Source organism: Molossus molossus, unplaced genomic scaffold (genome assembly GCF_014108415.1).
Source record: "Molossus molossus isolate mMolMol1 unplaced genomic scaffold, mMolMol1.p scaffold_m16_p_10, whole genome shotgun sequence".
In the NCBI taxonomy this organism is placed as follows: Eukaryota; Metazoa; Chordata; class Mammalia; order Chiroptera; family Molossidae; genus Molossus; species Molossus molossus.
Window position 1 is genome coordinate 47,798,706 of NW_023425345.1, and position 22,297 is coordinate 47,821,002.

At 38.5% G+C, this 22,297-nt stretch overlaps 1 protein-coding gene across 7 annotated transcripts in view; it reads left to right on the plus strand.

The window, feature by feature from the left end:
• The window catches only part of ARID2 (AT-rich interaction domain 2), a 179,970-nt gene that overhangs the window by 115,549 nt on the left and 42,124 nt on the right, over nt 1–22,297 (plus strand). For all 7 annotated transcript variants that reach the window (XM_036253034.1, XM_036253035.1, XM_036253037.1 and 4 more), the window contains 2 exons: nt 28–2,882; nt 13,441–13,589. In XM_036253034.1, coding sequence (XP_036108927.1) covers nt 28–2,882; nt 13,441–13,589 — 3,004 coding nt within the window. The remainder of the gene's footprint in view (nt 1–27; nt 2,883–13,440; nt 13,590–22,297) is intronic.

The following is a 22,297-nucleotide window of genomic DNA, read 5'->3' on the forward strand; positions in this document are numbered from 1 at the left end:
ATTTTTACTTTTGCCCTATATTTTCAGGAATCCCTCATGGACCACACACTGTAGGAAACCATTTTCAGAGGACTCCTGTTACCAACCAATCTTCAAATTTGACTGCAACACAAATGTCTTTTCCAGTACAAGGTGTTCATACTATGGCACAGACTGTTTCAAGAATTCCACCAAATCCTTCAGTTCATACCCACCAGCAGCAAAATGCTCCGGTGACTGTCATTCAGAATAAAGCTCCGATTCCTTGTGAAGTCGTTAAGGCTACAGTAATCCAGAATTCTATACCCCAGACAGCAGTTCCTGTTAGTATTGCTGTGGGAGGAGGAGCTGCACAGAGTTCTGTGGTTCAGAATCATAGTACAGGGCCGCAACCTGTTACAGTTGTGAATTCCCAGACATTGCTTCACCATCCATCTGTGATTCCACAACAGTCTCCATTACACACAGTGGTACCAGGTCAGATACCTTCTGGCACCCCTGTTACTGTAATTCAACAAGCAGTCCCACAGAGTCATATATTTGGCAGAGTACAGACCATACCAGCATGTACTTCTACAGTTTCACAGGGTCAACAGTTAATCACCACATCACCCCAACCTGTGCAAACTTCATCTCAACAGACATCAGCTGGTAGCCAGCCACAAGACACTGTTATCATAGCACCTCCACAGTACGTAACAACTTCTGCATCTAATATTGTCTCAGCAACTTCAGTACAGAATTTTCAGGTAGCTACAGGACAAATGGTTACTATTGCTGGTGTCCCAAGTCCACAACCCTCAAGGGTTGGGTTTCAGAACATTGCCCCAAAACCTCTCCCTTCTCAGCAAGTTTCATCAACAGTGGTACAACAGCCTATTCAACAACCACAACAGCCAACCCAACAAAGTGTAGTAATTGTAAGCCAGCCAGCTCAACAAGGTCAGACTTATGCACCAGCCATTCACCAAATTGTTCTTGCTAATCCAGCAGCTCTTCCACCTGGTCAGACAGTTCAGCTAACTGGACAACCAAACATAACTCCATCTTCCTCACCATCACCTGCCCCAGCTTCTAATAACCAAGTTCCTACTGCCATGTCATCTTCCACCCCTCAATCACAGGGACCACCTCCTACTGTCAGTCAAATGCTATCTGTGAAAAGACAGCAGCAGCAGCAGCATTCACCAGCACCTCCACCTCAGCAGGTACAAGTACAAGTTCAGCAGCCACAAGTACAAATGCAAGTTCAACCACAGCAAACAAATGCAGGAGTTGGGCAGCCTGCTTCTGGTGAGTCAAGCCTGATAAAACAGTTACTACTTCCAAAGCGTGGTCCTTCAACTCCGGGTGGTAAGCTTATTCTCCCAGCTCCGCAAGTTCCTCCCCCTAATAATGCAAGAGCTCCTAGCCCTCAGGTGGTATACCAGGTGGCCAATAACCAAGCAGCAGGTTTTGGAATGCAGGGGCAAACTCCAGCACAGCAGCTATTGGTTGGGCAGCAAAATGTTCAATTGGTCCAAAGTGCAATGCCATCCACAGGGGGAGTGCAAACCGTGCCCATCTCGAACTTACAAATATTGCCAGGCCCACTGATCTCAAATAGTCCAGCAACCATTTTCCAAGGGACTTCTGGCAACCAGGTAACCATAACAGTTGTGCCAAATACAAGTTTTGCAACTGCAACTGTGAGTCAGGGAAATGCAACTCAGCTCATTGCTCCAGCAGGAATTGCCATGAGTGGGACCCAGGCAGGAGTTGGACTTCAGGTGCAAACACTTCCAGCCAGTCAAGCATCTCCAGCTGGACAATCATCTTGTACTATTGCTACTCCCCCATTCAAAGGTGATAAAATAATTTGCCAAAAGGAGGAGGAAGCAAAAGAAGCAACAGGTTTACATGTTCATGAACGTAAAATTGAAGTCATGGAGAACCCGTCCTGCCGACGAGGAACCATGAACACCAGCAATGGGGATACAAAGGAAAATGAAATGCAGGTGGGAAATCTTTTAAATGGAAGAAAGTACAGTGACTCAAGTCTACCTCCTTCAAACTCAGGGAAAATTCAAAGTGAGGCTAATCAGTGCTCACTAATTAGTAATGGGCCATCATTAGAATTAGGTGAGAATGGAGCATCTGGAAAACAGAACTCAGAACAAATGGACATGCAGGATATCAAAGGTGATTTGAGAAAACCTCTAGTTAATGGAATCTGTGATTTTGATAAAGGAGATGGTTCTCATTTAAGCAAAAACATTCCAAATCACAAAACTTCCAATCATGTAGGAAATGGTGAGATATCTCCAATGGAACCACAAGGGACTTTAGATGCCACTCAGCAAGATACTGCCAAAGGTGATCAACTAGAAAGAATTTCTAATGGACCTATATTAACTTTGGGTGGTTCACCATCTGTGAGCAGTATACAGGAGGCTTCAAATGTGGCAACACAGCAATTTAGTGGTACTGATTTGCCTAATGGACCTCTAACTTCAAGTTTGAATTCAGATGTGCCTCAGCAACGCCCAAGTGTAGTTGTCTCACCACATTCTACAACCTCTGTTATACAGGGGCATCAAATCATTGTTCCCCACTCAGGATCAAGAGTGTCCCATTCTCCTACCCTATCATCTGACCTTCGGTCTACAAATGGCACAGCAGAATGCAAAACTGTAAAGAGGCCAGCAGAGGATAATGACAGGGAAACAGTCACAGGAATTCCAAATAAAGTAGGCGTTAGAATTGTTACAATCAGTGACCCCAACAATGCTGGCTGCAGTGCAACAATGGTTGCCGTGCCAGCAGGAGCAGATCCAAGCACTGTAGCTAAAGTAGCAATAGAAAGTGCTGTTCAGCAAAAGCAGCAGCATCCACCGTCGTACATACAGAATGTGGTCCCACAGGTAAGTCATTCTGTTATCACATTATTTTTAAAATTCTGATTTGAAAATATTATTTCAGGGGGAAAAGTACTGTTTTTCCAGTACATTAAGTCAGCTCACCAATGTACTCGAGCTGTTGTGCTGTTTTACTTTTCTCTGTTTTTGTAATGTTAAACAGTTTTCAATTGTTAACTTAGAACAGCAGTTTTCAACCTCTGTGCCATAAGAACACTGATGGTGCCGCAAGAATTCTTAAAACATGCAATACCTGACTATATAGTCAGGGGCACTGACCTCTTTTCCCTTAGATTGTCAAATAAAATATGACAACAGCCAACACAACAACAGGCATCTGGTGTGAATGAATCAAATTTATACCTATTTTTTGTGTGTCAGATGGGCAAAAAAAAATTTTTTTGGTGTGCCACAGAATTTTAGTAATTCGTTTGTAAGAGGTTGAAAATCGCTGACTTTGCATACAGTTTAGAGACTCTGTTTTGTTATAAATACAAATCAGTAGTTCTAGAGACCCAAGGCAGAGAAGCACTTGTAATCTAATCTTTCGGAGAATTTTTGAAACGTAACTTAGTCTCCTTTTGGAGTTTGGGATGAGGTAGTGTTGCTAAGAGTATTCCAAAAGGGAATTTCTGTATTTGATTTTGACATGTGTGGGGTTTTTTGGTTCTTTTCACAGTACTTCTGTAAAAAAAGATGCATCCCATAAGAATTTTTATCAAGTGTGTTCTTGTTATATTTATGTATTGAATCAGTAGCCTTTTTTTAAAAGTATTATTTATAATTTCAATTTGTTTCAGCTATTTGGTATTTTTAATTTTTTTGTCTTACTCCTTTGCTCTACTGTCATATTTCTGCTCTTCCCTTTCTAATATTTACTATTCCATCTACATGCCTTTGTAAAGAAGTGTGTTTCCTAGGTTAGTGCTACTATATTGAGGATTCAGTTAGCCTGTAAAAATTTTAAGGACAATCCTATATGCTATTTCTACTCAAACAAGGGATTCACTTAACAGTTGCCTCTCACCTATTTCCTGAATTACTTCTCCTTCACTCTTTCTTTCCTAATTATTACATAGCCAGAACCTTCTGACTCTTGCCAACTCTGCTAGCACTCTTCTGACTTGGATTTCTTCTCTGTATTTATGGTGATGATAGCAAATCTGTGGCCATTATTGGCGCTGGTACCAAATCTGGGTGTGGGGAAAGGGGAGGAAACAAAAGATGAAAGAACAAAGAATTCCTTGCTTCAAAAAAATTCATCCATAATGTACATGTTTGTTCATGTGAATGGATACAGTTGGACAGTGCTGCTCTGAAGGCTTAATGAGATTGTAATCCATATGTTAGTGTTGCTTAGATCTATTTCAGGGTACCTAAATAAGTTAAGTATTCTTTAGTGGATATTATGAACATGACGATAATTAAATTGATGGAAAATACTACATTATCTTTTTTTTTTTTTTTTATCCTCACCCGAGGACATTTTTCCATTTTTGTACAGACAGAGTGGGAGGGAGAGAGAGGAAGAGAGGGAGAGAGGGAAACATCGATGTGAAAGGGACACATCGAGTGGCTGCCACCCCACGACCAACCAGGACCGGGGATAAACTGCAACCGAGGTACATGCCCTTAGCGGGAACCGAACCTGGGTCTCTCCGGACCGCAGGCGGACGCTCTAACCGCTGAGCCAAACCAGCCAGGGCAAATACTACATTATCTTTATTCAAACTTCTACAAGTTGAGTTTGTATTTATTTATTAAACACTAAAAAAAAGTTAAATAGTGTAATATCTAGCATATAGTAAACATTCAATTAATTGGGTTTTTATAATTTTTTTATATTTGTAATCTCCCAGTTCATCTTGATTATTTGCCTGCTGTTTTTTTCCTTTTATATTCCTTTATAATCCTAAATAGTAACAACAGAGCAAGCCAAATTAGAGAAAAACTCCATTACAGTGGAATTGCTTCATCATCTCATTCTTTTTTTTGTTTTGTGGGTTTGTTTTTTTCTTTTGTAGCTTTAATATTTCAGTGTGGTTATATTCTATAATGATACCTAAATAACAAAAACAATAATACTAGCTAACACCAGGACCTGTACTAGGAACTTTACACTAAAGCATTTTCTCATTTAATCCTCACAACTCTGTAGGTAAAAATTTTAATTACATTTTAGACATGAGGCCTCAAAATGCTAAATAATTCACTCAAGGTCACTAATATGATGGCTTCATATTCGTCACCACAAATATGAAGTAGTGTGTCTGAAACCAAAACTCATGCTCTTAACCCATTTCTCCACTATTCTAAAAGGTTCCTTTGTTAAGTTCTAGAAAGTCCTTTTATATCTAACATACTGATTACTTGAACTATAAGTTAAAGGGTGTGAGTGCCACTAATTTTAGGGCATTAATGATAAAACTTTTAATACATTGGACTTATATGCATATAATTCAAGCCATAAAATTAATCCACGTTATTCCTAATCTGAAAAGTGGGTACTAAACTTGTAGCATATTTAAAATAACTACATTCTTTCTTTATAAAGTTGGTATTTGGTTGGCATATAGAAATTTAAAATTTCGCAAGGAAAAAGAGACGTATTCATGGTGTCTATGAGGATTTGAATAAAAACTACCAGCGTTATTATGTATAGTACTTAGCACAGGGCCTGCTACATAGTTAGGCACTCAGTAATGAATGATGCAGTTATATTTTATCTTCCTGTATAGGATAAAGTACCTATAAAGGCTAAAAAATTATCAACTGTTCTACATGACATCATAAGTTTCTAGATGACATCATACGTTTCTTTGAAGGGTAGACTGTTGTAAGAGCCTACTAATAGCTCTGCCTGGTAGCTCAGATGGTTAGAATATCATCCTGATACAGCCAGGTTGTGAGTTTGATTCTTGGTCAGGTCACATACGGGAAACAAACAATGCATAAATAAATGGAACAACAAATTGAAGTTTCTCTCTCTCTCCCCCCTCCCCCTTCCTCTCTCTCTCTAAAATCAATAAATAAAAATTTAAAAAAGAGAGAGAGCCTGCTAATAGGAAATCATTTTCATTGTTGCCCAGATTCTTTAAACTTTCTTCTATACCTTTTTTTTTTCTTAATTGATTTTTTTTTAATCCTCACCCGAGGACATTTTTCCATTTTTTGTCATGTAGAGTGGGAGGGAGAGAGAAGAAGAGAGAGAGAGAGAGAGAGAAACATCAATGTGAGAGAGAAACATCGATTGGCTGCCTCCTGCACTAGGGATCAAGCCTGAAACCTGGGCATGTACTCTGACCAGGAATCGAACCGGGACCTCTCAGTCCATGAGGTGATGCTCAGTTCACTAAGCCACACCGGCCGGGCTCCTTGTGTACTTTTAAACTTGCATTTTAGACCTTGGTTTAACAACATTTTACATTTGAATTGGTACCCTAGGAGGGATAGATGAAATAGAGAATTTTAACAGTGATTTTTTATTATTATTTTTTTTTATTTTTAGCCAAACCTTGTTATTTCCACCATTTTGAGGAGTCTGGGGATGTTAAGGAGGCACCTGAATCCCAAGAAGGGACTTTCAGACTTGCAAAATGCTCAGGGTAGAAGGACTGCAGGGAAATGTCCCTGCTGAGAATGGCCAACAGATAGTCCTTCCTAGTACCATTGTTATTTCATTTTAATTTTGTCAAATTTATTCCTTCTTGTTCTCATTAATCAGCTATATTAATTTAATTTCATAAAAAATTACAATAAAGGAGAACAATATATGAAAGTAAATGACATGACCATAGCTTTTGTATTTCAGTAGTATTTAGATAGGTAGTATATATAAATATAAAATAAATTATACTTAACTGCAAGGCAAATTTTTATATTCGTAGTTACTTATTTTCATTCTGTTATATTTGCAAGTTAAAGTGCAATGTACAGGATACTGTTTCTCAAAATCCTACCCTCTTCCACTATTCATGAATTAATATCTTCTGGAAGTATAAATCTAGATTGGCATATAGAAAAAGGAAAAACGAATTGAAAAATTGAAACAAATTTTAGTTTACAAATACTTACCTAAAGATTATCTTTTTTAGGAGCATGTAAAACACATGTTGGACATACCTATTAATTTCATGATCTGATAACATGCTAAATTCTTGTATTTAAAAATAGTTTACTTAAGAATGTGCCTATTTAAAGTATTTTTTAAATGTTTTTATTTATTTTAGAGAGAGAGAGAAACATTGATATGAGAAACATCTATTTGTTGCCTCCCATACGCACCCCAAGTTGGGATCAAAGTTGCAACCTGGCTATGTGCCCTGACTGGAAATTGAACCCATGACCTTTTGGTGCACATGACAACGCTCAGTCAACTGAGCCACACAGGCCAGGGCTAAAGTATTTTTTATATGCTGCTCCCAGTTTCCTGTCCTTCACACATTAATCATTTCTAAAATGGTACTGTGTAAAACTGTGAATATTCGTATCTTCCTGGTCCCTTCCTTTCTTTGTGTACTAAACTTCTATGTATTCTCCCCAAGAATGTAATTTATTTAGAATAGCAACATTCTTTATTTCTAAAACTGGTATTTGGTTGGCATATAGAAATTAGAATTTAAAAAGTTGCTCAACCCATCAGCAAAGCAGATCTGTAGCCTTAAGGGGGCAGCATTTAGTCACAGCCATAGAAGATCATTTTAGCAAGAGCCATGAGAATTAAGATTTCAGTGCGGTTTTTTAAAAAAAACGTTTTTATTAATATTTTAGAGAGGAAGGGCGAGAGAGATAGAAACATCGATGTGAGAGAGATGCATCGATCAGCTGCCTCCTGCATGCCCCACTACTAGGGATCAAACCTGCATCCTGGGCATGTTGTGCCCTGACCAGGACTCAAACCATAACCTTTCAGTCGGTGAGAAAACGCTCACACCGGCTGAGCTCACGTTGCTGTTTTTTTTTCAATCCTCACCCGAGGACATTTTTCCACTTTTGTTCAGATAGAGTGGGAGGGAGAGAGAGGAAGAGAGAGAGAAAAAGATCGACGTAAAAGGGACACATTGAGTGGCTGCCTTCCACACGACCCCAACCAGGGCTGGGGACAATCTAACCGAAGTACGTGCTGTTGACCAGAATTGAACCTGCAACTCATTGGTCCGCGGGCCGAAGCTCTAATCGCTGAGCCAAACCGGCCAGGACTCACTTTGATTATTTTAAGAGTACTGGTTTTCAAATTTGTAGACTAGAAGTACAATGTAATAACTAAGAAAGGCATTACCATTAAACAGGTTTTTCTGTTTACATTTCAATGTGTTCTTACAAGAGAGGCTTGGAATGTATTGATTATCTAGATTTATATTTAATAAGAGGAAAAACCTTTGTAGTACAGTCGTCCCTCGCCACTTCACACTTCGACATTTGTGGCTTCACGCTGTTTTGTTTTTTTCAAAATACTGTACTATATTTGAAAAAAACCGCAATAGAGTGAAGCCCTGAACGTCGAAGCGAGGGACTACTGTATATAAAGAATCCTACTTCGCGGAAATTCATTTATCACGGTACAGTCTGGAACTGATTAACCCAGATAAACAAGGGCCGACTGTATAAGAAAATGAAGGAATGTTATAGAGCAAAAAGAGCCTTAGAGATTATCTTGCGCAAAACCTTTATTTTTAATTATTGAAGTACATTCCTTACCCATACAAAGATCATCTGTTTTCCAGTGATTTCTGTTATTGCCTTAATTCTGTTCTCTAAAAGTCTGTATATTTAGACAAAGTTAGAGTAAATCTATTTCTTGTTTCCTGCAAGCATTTAAAACTCTCTCTACTTACCTCTTCATTAGAATACAATTTCTCAGACCTTAAGGTATCATGATGTCCTGGTTTATTCATCATCTTGTTTACCTGAACCTGTTTAATTTTATAAGTGGCTTTCAAAATGTGTCCCTAGAAGTAAATACATACTTTCCTTACTATTTAGTAAAGAATTTATTTTGAGAAAAATAGATTATGGCTATAGTTTTTCTAATAGATTGAAATGTGTAAGTTTTAGAATAAATTAAATTTATTTTAAGATTTAATAAGAAAGTAAGGATATAAGAGCCTTAGATCCCAAGTTTTATATCAGGAAATGTTAGTATAATCTAGAATTTTCAGGCATAATTTACTTTTTATTTTATTTTATTTTGTTTATTAATTGATTTTTGTTACAGATGTTTCTCCTTTTTCCCCCATAATTTACTCTTGAAAAGGTGATAAAGGAAAGCAAGACTATAATTTCTTATTTTAGTCTGGCTGGTATTGCTCGTGGATTGAGCATGGTTCCCTGCACTAAGAGGTTTCAGGCTCCATCCCCAGTAGGGGGCGTGCAGGAGGTAGCCGATGGATGTTTCTATCTCTCTCTCCCTTCCTCTCGCTCTAAAAAAAAATTAGTAATTTCTTATTTTAACAAAGAGCAATATTATTGCCAAAATAAACCCCACAAAACTGCTACATTGACATTTTAAGTTAATTTTACATACAAAAGAAATCACAGAATTGTTTCGTATCTTTTGTGTAATTTTACTTTTCTGGTCGCTCACTATGAGAGTTGTGCCTTTTGTGCCTTGATTAAAAAAGAAAACTAGGAGGAGTGTGTCAGTAGGGAAAAAGAAGGGATATCTGTAATAAAAATAATTAATATTAAAAAAATGAAACTAATAGTAAAAGTTAGCTCTTTCTCAATATAGTAGAGCAGTGATACAGAGTATTCCTCAAGAGTGACCGTTCCAAAAAACATCACTTTGAAATCTACTTGATATTTACATTTCAGTTAGGGTTATGGTTAACAATTTGGCAAGACACAACAAACAATAATGTAAAGAAAAAGTAAACTTTTACATTCTGAAAGAAATATATTTTGCATTCTTATGTAAAAGACCTACTGTTTAAAACATAACTGAAAAACATGCAGTACTATACAACCTATTTAAAAATTAATTTTGTTGAATGGTATCAATTTTTTGGAGGAAACCTAAAAATAATAATTCATATGGTCAAAGAAAATATGAGTCTTGGAATTTCTCAAGAAGTTCTATAACTACTTTAATTCCTTTTGTTTCATTGATATATTTAGCTCTTTTTTTATTCACTTTTTATTGTGAAACTTCTCAAACACACAAAAGTAGAGCCGGTAAGCCCCCATATGTATGTACCACCTAGCTTCAAATATTATCACCATTTTGCCTTTCTAGTTTCTTGTATTCTCATCACCATCAATTTTTTTTTTCCTGGAATACTTTACAGTCGTCCCTCATTTATCGCCCCTCATTTAACGCGGTTAATCTATTCCAGACTCTAGCGGTTGCACCTGGCGTTGAAGGATTCCTGGGGTGCTCAAATACATAGGCCTATAGTCCACACATACAATAATTTTAATTTTATAATTGTAATACAGGAGTTTATAATTGATTCAGACAACCAAGCGCGCGCTGTATCATTTTCACTGTCTTGATCAACTTAAATAAATATATTTGAAAAAACCGCGATAGAGTGAAACTGCGAAAGTCAAAGCGCAAAGTGGTGGGGGATGACTGTAAAGCAAATCCCATACATGTTTTAAATTTACCAATAAATCAGTATATATTTCTCTAATAGTTAAGTCCCCTTTTTTTACATTAAATAAACATTTATTTAAAAAGACAGTCATTTAAATATACATCTCCACAATAACAAATCCTAACTGAAAAAATAGTAATTTCTTAATATTCTCTGACACCCAGTTCATGTTTTAAACAACTTGCTCAAATTAGGGTTCACAAGTTTTCTATACTTTGCATATGTTTTTTATTCTTAATTTAACACCTTAGGTTAACTTCAGTAATCCTTGCTACATCTCTCATTTGAGGTTAAAATATCCCATGATTTCTTGTTATTAAATTTTCTATGTGATGCCCTGGCTGCTTTGGCTCAGTGGTTTGAGCATTGGCCCAAGGACCAAAGATTGGGAAGGTTCGATTCTGATCAAGGGCTCTTATCTTGGTTCTGGTTCTTGGTTCTTGGTTCCGGCCTTGGTTGGGGTTGTGCAGGAGGCAACCAATCCATGTGTCTCTCTCAGAGCAATGTGTGGGCTCCCCCCCCACACACTGATCTATCTGAAGATAAATGTAAAAATATCCTAGGGTGAGGATTAAAAAAATAAATTTCTGTGTGACACCAATAGGAATTCCACAATTTTAAAAAATAGGATAGTTCGGGCGGTGTACTCAGTGGTTGAGTGTCGACCCATGCACCAAGAGGTCACCAGTTAGATTCCCGGTCAGGACACATGCCCAGGTTGTGGGCCCAATCCTCAGTGTGGGGCATGTAGGAGGCAGCCAATTGATGTTCTCTCTCATCGATGTTTCTGTCTCTCCCTCTTACTTCCTCTCTCTCTAAAATCAATAAAGGAAGAAAAAATAGGATAAAGATTTGTTAGAACGTATCAGAATAGAAATAAGATTAACCTACAAATATATGACAAGATAGTCAATAAAATACCTAATTAGCTTTTAAGAATTTGCAGGTGGCCCTGGCTGGTTTAGCTCCGCGGTTAGAGCATTGGCCTGCGGTCTGGAGAGACTCGGGTTCAGTTCCTGCTAAGGGCACGTACCTCGGTTGCAGTTTGTCCCCAGCCCTGGTTGGGTCGTGTGGGTGGCAACCACTCGATGTGTCCCTTTCACATCTTTGTTTCTCTCTCCCTCCCTCCCTCCCACTCTATTTAAACAAAATATCCAACAAAAATGTCCTCAGGTGAGGATAAAAAAAAAAATAGAATTTGCGGTGAATGATTGTCAGGTGAAAGTTTCCAGCATTAACTTCTGATAGACATCTGTAGTTGGTCACTGTCCCCAAAGCAAAATCAATGATCTTTCCTCCAAAATTTTGTTTCTCTTCTGGATTTCTCTATTAGAATAATAATTGTAACACTTGTCATTTATTAAGAATTTAGAGCTAGATTCTGCGTGTATAATTTCTCTAGTCTTCTGATCATCCCATAAGACAAATTTTATTACTTACATTTTATAGATGAGGGAATTGAGGGTTAGAATAGGATATAAGTAGGTTGCCCAAGGTTACAAAGCTAGTTAAAAGGCAGGTTGAAATTTGAATTGTGATCTGTCAAGCTGGAAAGTTCACATCTTATCCATGACACCTGCACTGCCCTAAAATGCATGTTTTTCATGCATGTATAAGTTTTCTCCATAACAATATTATAAAATTTGAAGGGTGGGATCCTAGCAGGGATGGGGAACCTTTTGTCTGCGGAGGGCCATTTGGATATTTATAACATTCAAGGGCCATACAAAATTATCAACTTAAAAATTAACCTGCTATATTTGGTCAGGCTAATTTGGTGAATCATGTGATATCAGCTATTGATTTGTCCTGTGGGCCAGACGTTCCCACCCCTGTAGGTAGAAACAATTTCATCATATCCCAAAAGTAGAGGTTTTTTTCCCTTAGAGCTTGGAACTTTTCAAAAGCTTTTTATACTTCATATTCTGAGAACTTTTTCAGCATTTTATTCTCTTCTTTTTTTTTCACTTTTATGCTGTGGCCTTATATGTTTGTGTTTTGTCTATTTTTTTAAAGTTATTATGGCTTTTAATCTAAGACTTTCAGAAATTTTTAACTAAATTTTGCCCGACTATTTCCAATATTTCCTTATAAATGAACAAGTATATTTTCTCAAAGTTTAAATTGCCTTTAAAGAATGCTTTGAAAATGTGCCACCATTTCTACAAGAAATTTAGTATTATTTTTCTCTTTGTCATATGTTATGAATGAAATCTGAGTTAAGGATTCAAAGAAAATTTATTACCTCAGATTGTTTTAAGCTACATTCTAATTATTTACTTATGTGTTTTTCAGAGAGAAAGGGATGGCATATAGAAGGGGGGAGAACAGCTTATATTTAAAAGGCTTATCTGCAATTAGAATCCTTTTACTTGTATTATTCACCAAAGTTATAACTGAGCAACTTTAAAAACTAAAGCTGTTAGTTAAAACAGCTTTCTGCAAATAATATTTACAACATTTTACTTGTGTTACATTTTTTTAACTCAGTTTTTTTTTGCTTTTTGCTATATACTGTTTTATGATACATTTATTACAAAATCTAAATGATAATATGCAAAGAAATAATAATTTGCAGTTGATTTGTTCTTGTGAAGAATATATGTAAGCAAATCAAATGGGTGCGTTTATAGATTTATTTCTCATTTTAATCTATAATTGTGTGTTCCTATCTTAATTCTAAATAATGTATATTCTGTAGCAGTAACAACAATGTGATCTTGCCTCTGTGGTCATATGAAATAAAAGAATCTGACTTCCTAAATATTTTTGTAAAAATAGTTTTCTTCTTAAATAATGTTTTAAATTTTTAAAAATAACTTAAAAGATAGTCATTAAAACTACAAAAGTAAATTTCATGTTAGAAGTGCACAGGTATTAACGAATCAAATTTATAAGCTTATACTATAAAATATGAGTGTTTTCTAATGTCATCTCACAAATTATTTGCTTCTGCTTTCCCACAGAACACTCCTATGACGCCTTCACCAGCTGCACAAGTGCAGAGCCAGCCTAACACTTCTCAGCCTTCTCTATTCAGTACATCTAGTCAACATGGGGATTCAGTGAGAAAACCTGGACACAACTTCATGTGTCTGTGGCAGTCTTGTAAAAAGTAAATGGCAATTTTATTTGATATACATAAATGTTCTTTGTTTTATAATGCTTTTTTATATTCAGATTTCTGTCATCTATAGTTTTATAAAAATTTCTTTTTGAACCATTTCAACCAAAAATATTTTTTGTTAATTTAAGAGTGATGTTTACATAGATCCAGTGGCAACTAAACTAAGAAATTTATATAAATATTGGAAGGATCTTCATTGCCCAATGGTAGGATAGTAGGGATTGTATTTCGGTATTAGTTTTTTGCTTGTTTGTTTTGGTTCTTTTGGTCCTAGCATTTGACATATGTTAGTACTAGAGATGAGTCATGTTGCATCCCAGGTTCTAACAAAATAGTTAGCAGGAAGTAATTAGCATATCTTTTTTGTTTGTTTGTTTTTTAATTTATTTTATTTCATTACAATTTTAATATTTTTTACTTTTAAATTACAGTTGACATACAATATTATATTAGTTTCATATGTACAACCCTGTGAATAGACATTTATATAACTTACGAAGTGATCACCCCAGTAAATTTGGTGCCCATTTGACACCATATATAGTTATTACAATATTATTCACTATATTCCCTATGCTATACTTTATATCCCTATGACTATTCTGTACCAATTTGTACTTCTAAATCCCTTTACCCTTTTCACTTGTCCCCTAAGCTCCCTCACCTTTGGCAACCTTCAAAATGTTCTCTGTATCCATGAGTCTATTTCTGTTCTGGTTGTTTGTGTTTTAGATTCCACATATAAGTGAAATCATCTGGCATTTGTCTTTCTTTTTTCACTCAGCACAATACCCTCTGGTTCATCCATGTTGTGGATGGCAAGATTTCATTCTTGTTTATGGCTGAATCATATTTGATAAAGCAGAGTACGGCAAAAGTAGGTTTACAGTTGTGAGTATGAAAAACAGAGTTTAGCCCTGGTCAGTTTGGCTCAGCAGTTAGAGCATCGGCCTGTGGTCCAGAGAGACCCAGGTTCGGTTCCCACTAAGGGCACGTACCTCCGTTGCAGTTCGTCCCGGCCCTGGTTGGGTGGTGCAGGTAGCAGACACTCGATGTGTCCCTTTCACGTCGATGTTTCTCTGTCTCCCTCATCCTCTCTCTCCCTCCCACTCTGTCTGAACAAAAAATGGAAAAATGTCCACAGTTGAGGATAAAAAGAAAAACAGTTTATTCTTACATTATTATTTATTAATTATCATATTATTCTCCATATGAACAACTGTAAAGCTACTTTCGCCCCGCCCTGTATATATGCACCACTTCTTTATTCATTCATCTGTTGATAGACACATACGTTGCTTCCATATTTTGGCTAATGTAAATAATGTTGCAGAAAACATGGATGTATATGTCTTTTCAATTTAGTGTTTTGGGTTTCTTTGAATAATTAATCAGAAGTGTAATTGCTGAGACCTTCTTTGTCTCTTGTCGCAATCTTTGTTTAAAGTCTATTTGCCTGTATAAGTTTTGCTACCCCAGCTTTGTTTTTTGTTTTTTTTTCCATTTCCATTTTCATGAAATAATTTTTTTCATCCCTTTGCTTTCAGTCTGTGTCTTTCCATCTGACATTAGTCTCTTGTAGACAGCATACATAAGGGTCATGTTTTCTTATCCATTCAGTCATCCTATGTCTTTGGAGCATTTAATGCATTTGCATTTAAAGTAATTGTTGTCCTGGCTGGGTAGTTCAATTGGTTAGAGCGTCATCCTGATACACCAAATTTGCAGGTTTGATACCCATTCAGGGCACATACATGAAGCAATCAGTTAATGCATGAATAAGTGAAACAACAAATCAGTGTTTTTCTCTCTCTCTCTCTTTCCCCCTTCCCCCCTCCTTCCCTCCCTCTCTTCTTCCCTCCTGCTCTTTCTCCTTCTCCTTCTCCCTCCCTCTCTTTCTCTCTCCATTCCTCTCTCTAAAATCAATAAATAAAAAATTATTACAGTAATTGTTGATAGATATGTATTCATTGCCATTTTATTATTCATATTTTTTACCCTTCTTCTCTTAAAAAAGACCCTTTAAGATATCTTATAATACTGCTTTGGTGGTGATGAACTTCCCCTTTAGCTTTAGATTCTTATCTAGGAAGCTCCTTATCTGTCCTCTGATCCTAAATGAGAGCTTTACTGGGTAGCTTGGTTGTAGGTCTTTGCTTTTCATCATTTGGAATATTTCTTGCTGCAAAGTTTCTGTTGATTAATCAGCTGACAGTCTTATGGGAGCTTTCTTGTAGGTAACTAACTGCTTGCTATTCCTTGCTACTTTGAAGATTCTATCTTTGTCTTTAACCTTTGGCATTTTAATTATGATGTGTCTTGGTGTGGGCCTCTGGGTTCATCTTGTTTGGGAGTCTGTGCTTCCTGGGCTTGTATGTAATGTCTATTTCTTTCACCAGGTTAGGGAAGTTTTCTGTCATTATTTTTTCAAATACGTTTTTCAGTTCCTTGATCTTTCTCTTCTTCTGCCACCCCCATGATGTGACTGTTGGTACACTTGAAGTTGTCCCAGAGGCTCCTTATACTATCCTCATTTTTTTTTATCTTTTTTTCTTTTTGCTGTTCTAATTGGATGTTTTTTGCTTCTTTATCTTTCAAAGCACTGATTTGATTCTCTGATTCATCTGCTCTACTGTTGATACCCTGTAATATAGTCTTCATTTCAGTTAGTGTATTCTTCATTTCTGAAGGGTGCTTTTTTGTTTTCTATCTTCAATTTTATGTTTCCTATCTTTGTTTAAGTTCTCACTAAGTTCATCTACTCTTCCCCTACTTTCATTGATCATCTTTATAACCAGCGTTTTGAGCTCTGCATCTGGTAGATTCCTTGTCTCCATTTTGTTTACTTCTTTTTCTGTAATTTGGTATTGTTCTTTCATCTGAGACATTTTTCTTTGTCTCCTCATTTTGGTTGCCTTCTGGTGTTTGTTTCTGTATATTAGGTAGAGCTGCTACATCTCCTGGTCTTAATACATTTACCCCAAGTAGTAGGTGTTCTGTAGGTCCCAGTAGCCGAGTCTCCACATCACCTGAGCTGGGTACTCCAAGCATGCCCCTCTCACCCACCCCCACCCCCATGTGGGCTGTGTGCACCCACCTGTTGTAGTTGAACCTTGATTGCTGTTAGCATATCAATGGGAGGAATTTACCCCCAGGCCTTTTGGCTGTGAGGACTGGCTGCAACTGCCACAGAAGATCTGCAGTGCAGAGGTTGACCCCACGGAGCAGGACTTACTTCAGCAGGTCTCAAGTACCCGATGAGTCCACTCATTGAGTTTGTCACTCATGGAGGTGGTGGGTGGTGCTTCAGTATGGTCCAGCATGGTCTGAAGCTGTCCATTGGGTGTACTGGATCTGGCACCTCCTGGAAGGTGCAGGCCAATGTCAGCCATCACCTGTGCCTTGCCTGGGGCCACTGGGCATATGTTTCAAAATGATCTGCAGATGACTGCTGCTTGTGCTAGGCTTAGAGGTGTCTGTGAGAGGGTAAGCTGGGAACCAAGGCTGCTAGTGCCAGGCCTGGGGCTACTTAGCAAAGGATACAGCGTATGCAGAGGACAGATGCTTATTTGAGAGATTTTAGACAAGTCGGCAACATAAGCCAAGACAAGCCTTTTGTATGGAAAAGTTTAAAGGGCTTGGGTGCTGCCTGGCTTGTGTGGCTCAGTGGATTGCAAATCATCGCATGGACTGAGAGGTTTTGGTTTGATTTCCAGTCAGGGCACATGCGCAGATTGCAAGCTCAGTCTCCAGTAGGGGCATGCTGGAGGCAGCCGATGGATGATGTTTCTCTCTCACATCGATGTTTCTCTCTCTCTCTCCCTTCCTCTCTGAAAAAAATCAATAAAAAGATATTTTTTTATGAAAAAAAAGAAAGGGCTTGGGTGGGCCTGAAAGTTGGGTGGGACTAACAGTTTCAGCATGGTTGATGGACACTCAGATATGGTGCCTGTCTTTTGAGCTCTTTGCAGGGAGTGCTCAGAAAAGGAACAGTGGTCTCTGCCAGCACTATGTCTGGGAGAAGGATGCCCCTTCAGCTCTCGACTTTATGCCAGACAATTCTGTTTCTTCCCGTATGTCCCCATTGGCTTTTGAGCTGTTTTCCCAGTGGTGGAGCTCAGAGGGAATGAGTCCAAGTAAATCTGTGTGTACCCTTTAAAAGGAACACGTAGGACTCCAGCAGCCCTTTGTCTCGCAACCACAATCTCTGCTGGTTTTTGCAGCGAGCAGAAAGTTATGGGAACTTCTCATCCTAGCACTGGAACCCTGGCCTGGGACCCCTGGCTCCCAGGAAGGCCCTCCACTGCTTATTACCCCTTCTAATTTATAACCACGACATGTGGGTGAGGGACCAGCCCATTCTACATCTCTGCCCCTCCTACCAGTCCCACCGTGGCTGTTCTTTGTTTTAAATGAGTACTTCTGTTCAGCTAGATTTCAGACAGTTTCAAAATGGTTGTTCTATGTCTTTAGTTTAGTTGTAATTTTGATGTGGTTGTGGGAAGTTATGAATACCGCGTTTACCTACGTCACCATCTTGACTGGAACCCCAGTGTTAGTTTTTAACAAAAGTATTTTATTTTATATTTGGCTATTAAAGAGACTGGTTTTGTTGTTGTTTTGTTTTGTTTTGTTTGTTGTTGTTAATCTTCACCTGAGGATATTTTTTCATTGATTTTTTAGATAGAATGGAAGGGAGGGAGGTGGGGAGAGAGAGACAGACATTGATGTGAGGGAGAAACATCGATTGGTTGCCTCCCACACAACCTGGGCTAGGGATCAAATCTGTAACCCTTCAGTCCATGAGCCAGCGCTCTAACTGCTGAGCCAACCTGGTCAGGGCTAAAGAGATAGGGTTTTTAAAGTGACTTTAAATTAGTGGCCACTGCAGAATTTCTATATATTTGAAACAAAGGTAATAATCTGTTAGGAAGAATGGCTTGTCTTAAATTTGAGTTGGACTGGACACCTAATGAAACTTCTTTTTCAAGCCTTATCATCTCATAGTTTAATAACTAAGATGAACAATGAGTGGAACTGAACTTCTTAAACAAGGCTTTCTTAGACTTGAAGGAAAACTTGAGAATAATATCAGTTACAATAAAATCTTAGTTCTTTTAATAATACTCAGCCAAGATCCTTTGCCATATCACATTTTAGAGTTCTAGGACTAAGGCACTTGTCTTAAAGGACTAATACTCTCATCTTTTAGATATCAAAAATTCTATTTCACTTTTCCTAACTAACTGGTAGCAGAAATTACCAGATCCTTTTTGAAATTACATTTGCTATTCATAATTTTTATTCTTAGATTTTGTTTTTCACTGTGAACTTCAAATACAAATTTGTTGTAGGATTGTGGCTATCAATATAGCCTAGGGATTGTTAGCAGTATGCAAAGTTTCTTGGGACAGTGTTTCTCAAAATTGAAATCTCAACCTAGTATTGGGGTTATGAGATTGTTTTGTCAAGTCTCTACCAGAGGGTTTTTGCAATGAATAAAATATATCAATGTCTATCATGTTAGTAAGGGTAATTATTGTTTCCAGTTATATGTGTATATTATATATGTATGTGTGTGCTATCATAGTGTATGATTGCTTTGTCAAAACGTTGTTTAGACCTGGCTGGTAGGACTCAGTTTGTTGGAGCGTCGTCTCGTGCACTGAAAGGTTGCAGATTCGATCCCCAGTAGGAGCGTGTACAGAAGGCAATCAATTGATGTTTCTCTCTTTTCCTTCCTCTAAAAAAAAAAATTTATTTTTAAAATTGTTTAGTCCTCATTGGTTTGGCTCAGCAGTTAGCACATTGGTCTGAAGACTGAAGGGTTGCAGGCTCAGTTCCTGGTCAGGGGTGCGTACCTGAGTTGCAGGTTTGATCTCGGCCCAGTCGGGGTCATGCAGGAGGCAACCAATTCATGTGTCTATCTTGCATCAATGATTATCTCTCCCTCCCTCCCTTCCACTCTCTCTAAGAAACAATGGGGAAATATCGTTGAGAATTAACAGCAACAACAACAAAATAATTTGTTTAAAAATTAGTGCATTAGGGGAGCCTGAAGAACATGGCAGCAGGCAGGACTGGAGCGAGATTGAGTGTGTGAGGGTGTGGGCAAGTGTGAGTGAATGTGAGTGTGGATGAGCAACCACACAGCAGTGCAGAAACTTAGAGCAGATGATTCTGGTGCCGTAGAGGGGGAGCAGCCAGCTTCCACTATGCATGTTTGGCAGGGCACTTCTTTCTACTCAGGGCTGTAAGGCCCTGCCATTTTGGAAGATTCGCTGGGTCATCTCTGAGAGGAGGTATCTGGGAGTGATTAGGGCCCAGTGACCTCTGGCTACCGGTGCTCTTTGCACCAGCGGCCCCCGTTGTGCCAATCAGAATAGCACACAGTAGCCGCACTGTCAAGACATCTGCTCCTGGCAATAGTGGGAGAGCTTGGGAGCCTAGTACTGCCCCCAGCAGCAGCAGCCATCTCAGGAATAGAGCTGTAGCCCCAGAAGCAGTGAGGCTCAGGAGCCAAGACCCACCCCTGGCAGCAATAGCTGATGGGGAGTGGAGCCCCAGCCCCAGCAGCAGGGAAGTTCCAGTGAAGTAGCAGCAGTACCTGGAGACCCACGCACCCCAGCAGCACCTACAATAACAGATGCACATGAACTGCCAGCCATCAATCCTCCTGGACCCGCAGCAGATGAGAGCTGCCAGCCAGAGAGCCAAGCACCAGAATAGATTGGGAAGCATTGCAGTCTTATCTGATAACACACTGACCTGACTACACATCCCAACATGCCTCACCTGGCCCTGAACTACCAGACTGCTAAAATGGTGAGACAAAGAAACAACCCCCAAATGAAAGAAGTGGAGGAATCACCAGAAAAGGAACTACATGACATGGAGGCAAACAGTTTGTTAGATAAAGAACTCAAAGCATTGGTTTTAAGGGTGCTCAAACAACTTAGTGAGAACTACAGGCAACTTAATGAGAACTACACCAGCATAAAAAAGAGGTAGAAGCTATGAATAAAAATAAAGTAGAAATGACGAATGACAGAGTTGATATAAAAAATAAATAGTGCCCTGGCCGGTTTGGCTCAGCGGTTAGAGCATCGGCCTGCGGTCCGGAGAGACCCAGGTTCAGTTCCCGCTAAGGGCACGTACCTCGGTTGCAGTTTGTCCCCGGCCCTGGTTGGTTGTGCGGGTGGCAGCCACTCGATGTGTCCCTTCACATCGATGTTTCTCTCTCTCTCTCTCTCTCCCTTCCGCTCCATCTGAACAAAGAATGAAAAAATGTCCTCAGGTGAGGATAAAAATAAATAAATAAATAAATAAATAAATAAATAAATAAATAAATAGCAAGGATTCAATAGTAGATTAGAAGCTGAAGACAGAATCAATAAGTTAGAAGATAAGGTAGAAAAAACACCCAATTAGAAGAGCAGCTAACGGGAAAAAAGAAAAAAAAAGCAGGAGGAGAGTTCAAGGGAGCTTTGAGACAATACGAAATGTAACAATATTCGTATCATAGTTATACTAGAAGGAGAAAAAGAGGAGAAAGTAATAGAGAACATGTTTGAAGAAATCACAGAAAACTTCCCTAACCTGGTGAAGGAAAAAGTCACACAAGTCCAGGAAACACAGAGAGTCCCGATCAAAATGGACCCAAAAAGACCCACATCTAGACACATCATAGTTAAAATGACATACGTTAAAAGGCAAAGAATCTTAAAGGAAGCAAGAGAGAGTCATAAAGTTACCTACAAGGGAGCTCCCATTAGACCATCAGCTGATTTCTCAACAGAAACACTGCAGGCCAGAAGAGAGTGGCATGAAGTATACAAAGTAATGAAAAGGCAAGGGTCTCAATCCAAGACTACTTTGTCCAGTAAGGCTATCACTAAAACTTGAAGGTGAAATAAAGAGCTTTGCAGACAAAAAAAAAGTCAAAAGGAATTTACTACCACCACCCGCACTGCAAAAAATGCTAAAGGGACTTTTATAAGAAGAAGCGGGGGGGGTGGGGGGGCGGCAGGGGGGATGACACAGGCATAAAGAATAAAATGGCAACAAATAAATATCTAGCAATAATAACCTTAAATGTAAATGGCTTACATGGTCCAATCAAAAGATATAGGGTAGCTGATGGGATAAGAAAACATTGCCATATATATGCAGTCTAGAAGGCACCCACCTCAGAAAAAAAGACTCACACAGGAGGAAAGTAAAGGGATGGAAAAAATTTTTTCCGTGCAAATGGAAATGAAAAAAAGCTGGTGTAGCAGTACTAATATCTGATAAGATAGACTTCAAAATGAAGGCCATAGCTTGGCTAGTATGGCTCAGTGGTTGAGCATCAAACCATGCAGCAAGAGGGTGCTGGTTCGATTCCTGCTTGGTAAACATACCCAGGTTGAGGGCTCAGTCTCCAGTAGGGGATATACAGGAGGCAGCCAATCGATATTCTTGTCTCATTGATCTTTCTACCTTCCTCTCCCTCTCCCTTCCTTTCTTTAAAAAATATGTTAAAAAATATATAAAGGCCATAGGAAAAGACAAAGAAGTTCACTACATAATATTAAAGGGATCAATCCAACAAGAGGATATAACCCTGGTAAACATACATGCACCGAATACACAAACCAAAATATATTTAAAAACTTCTAGAGGACTTCAAGGAAGAGATCAACAGCAATGCAATC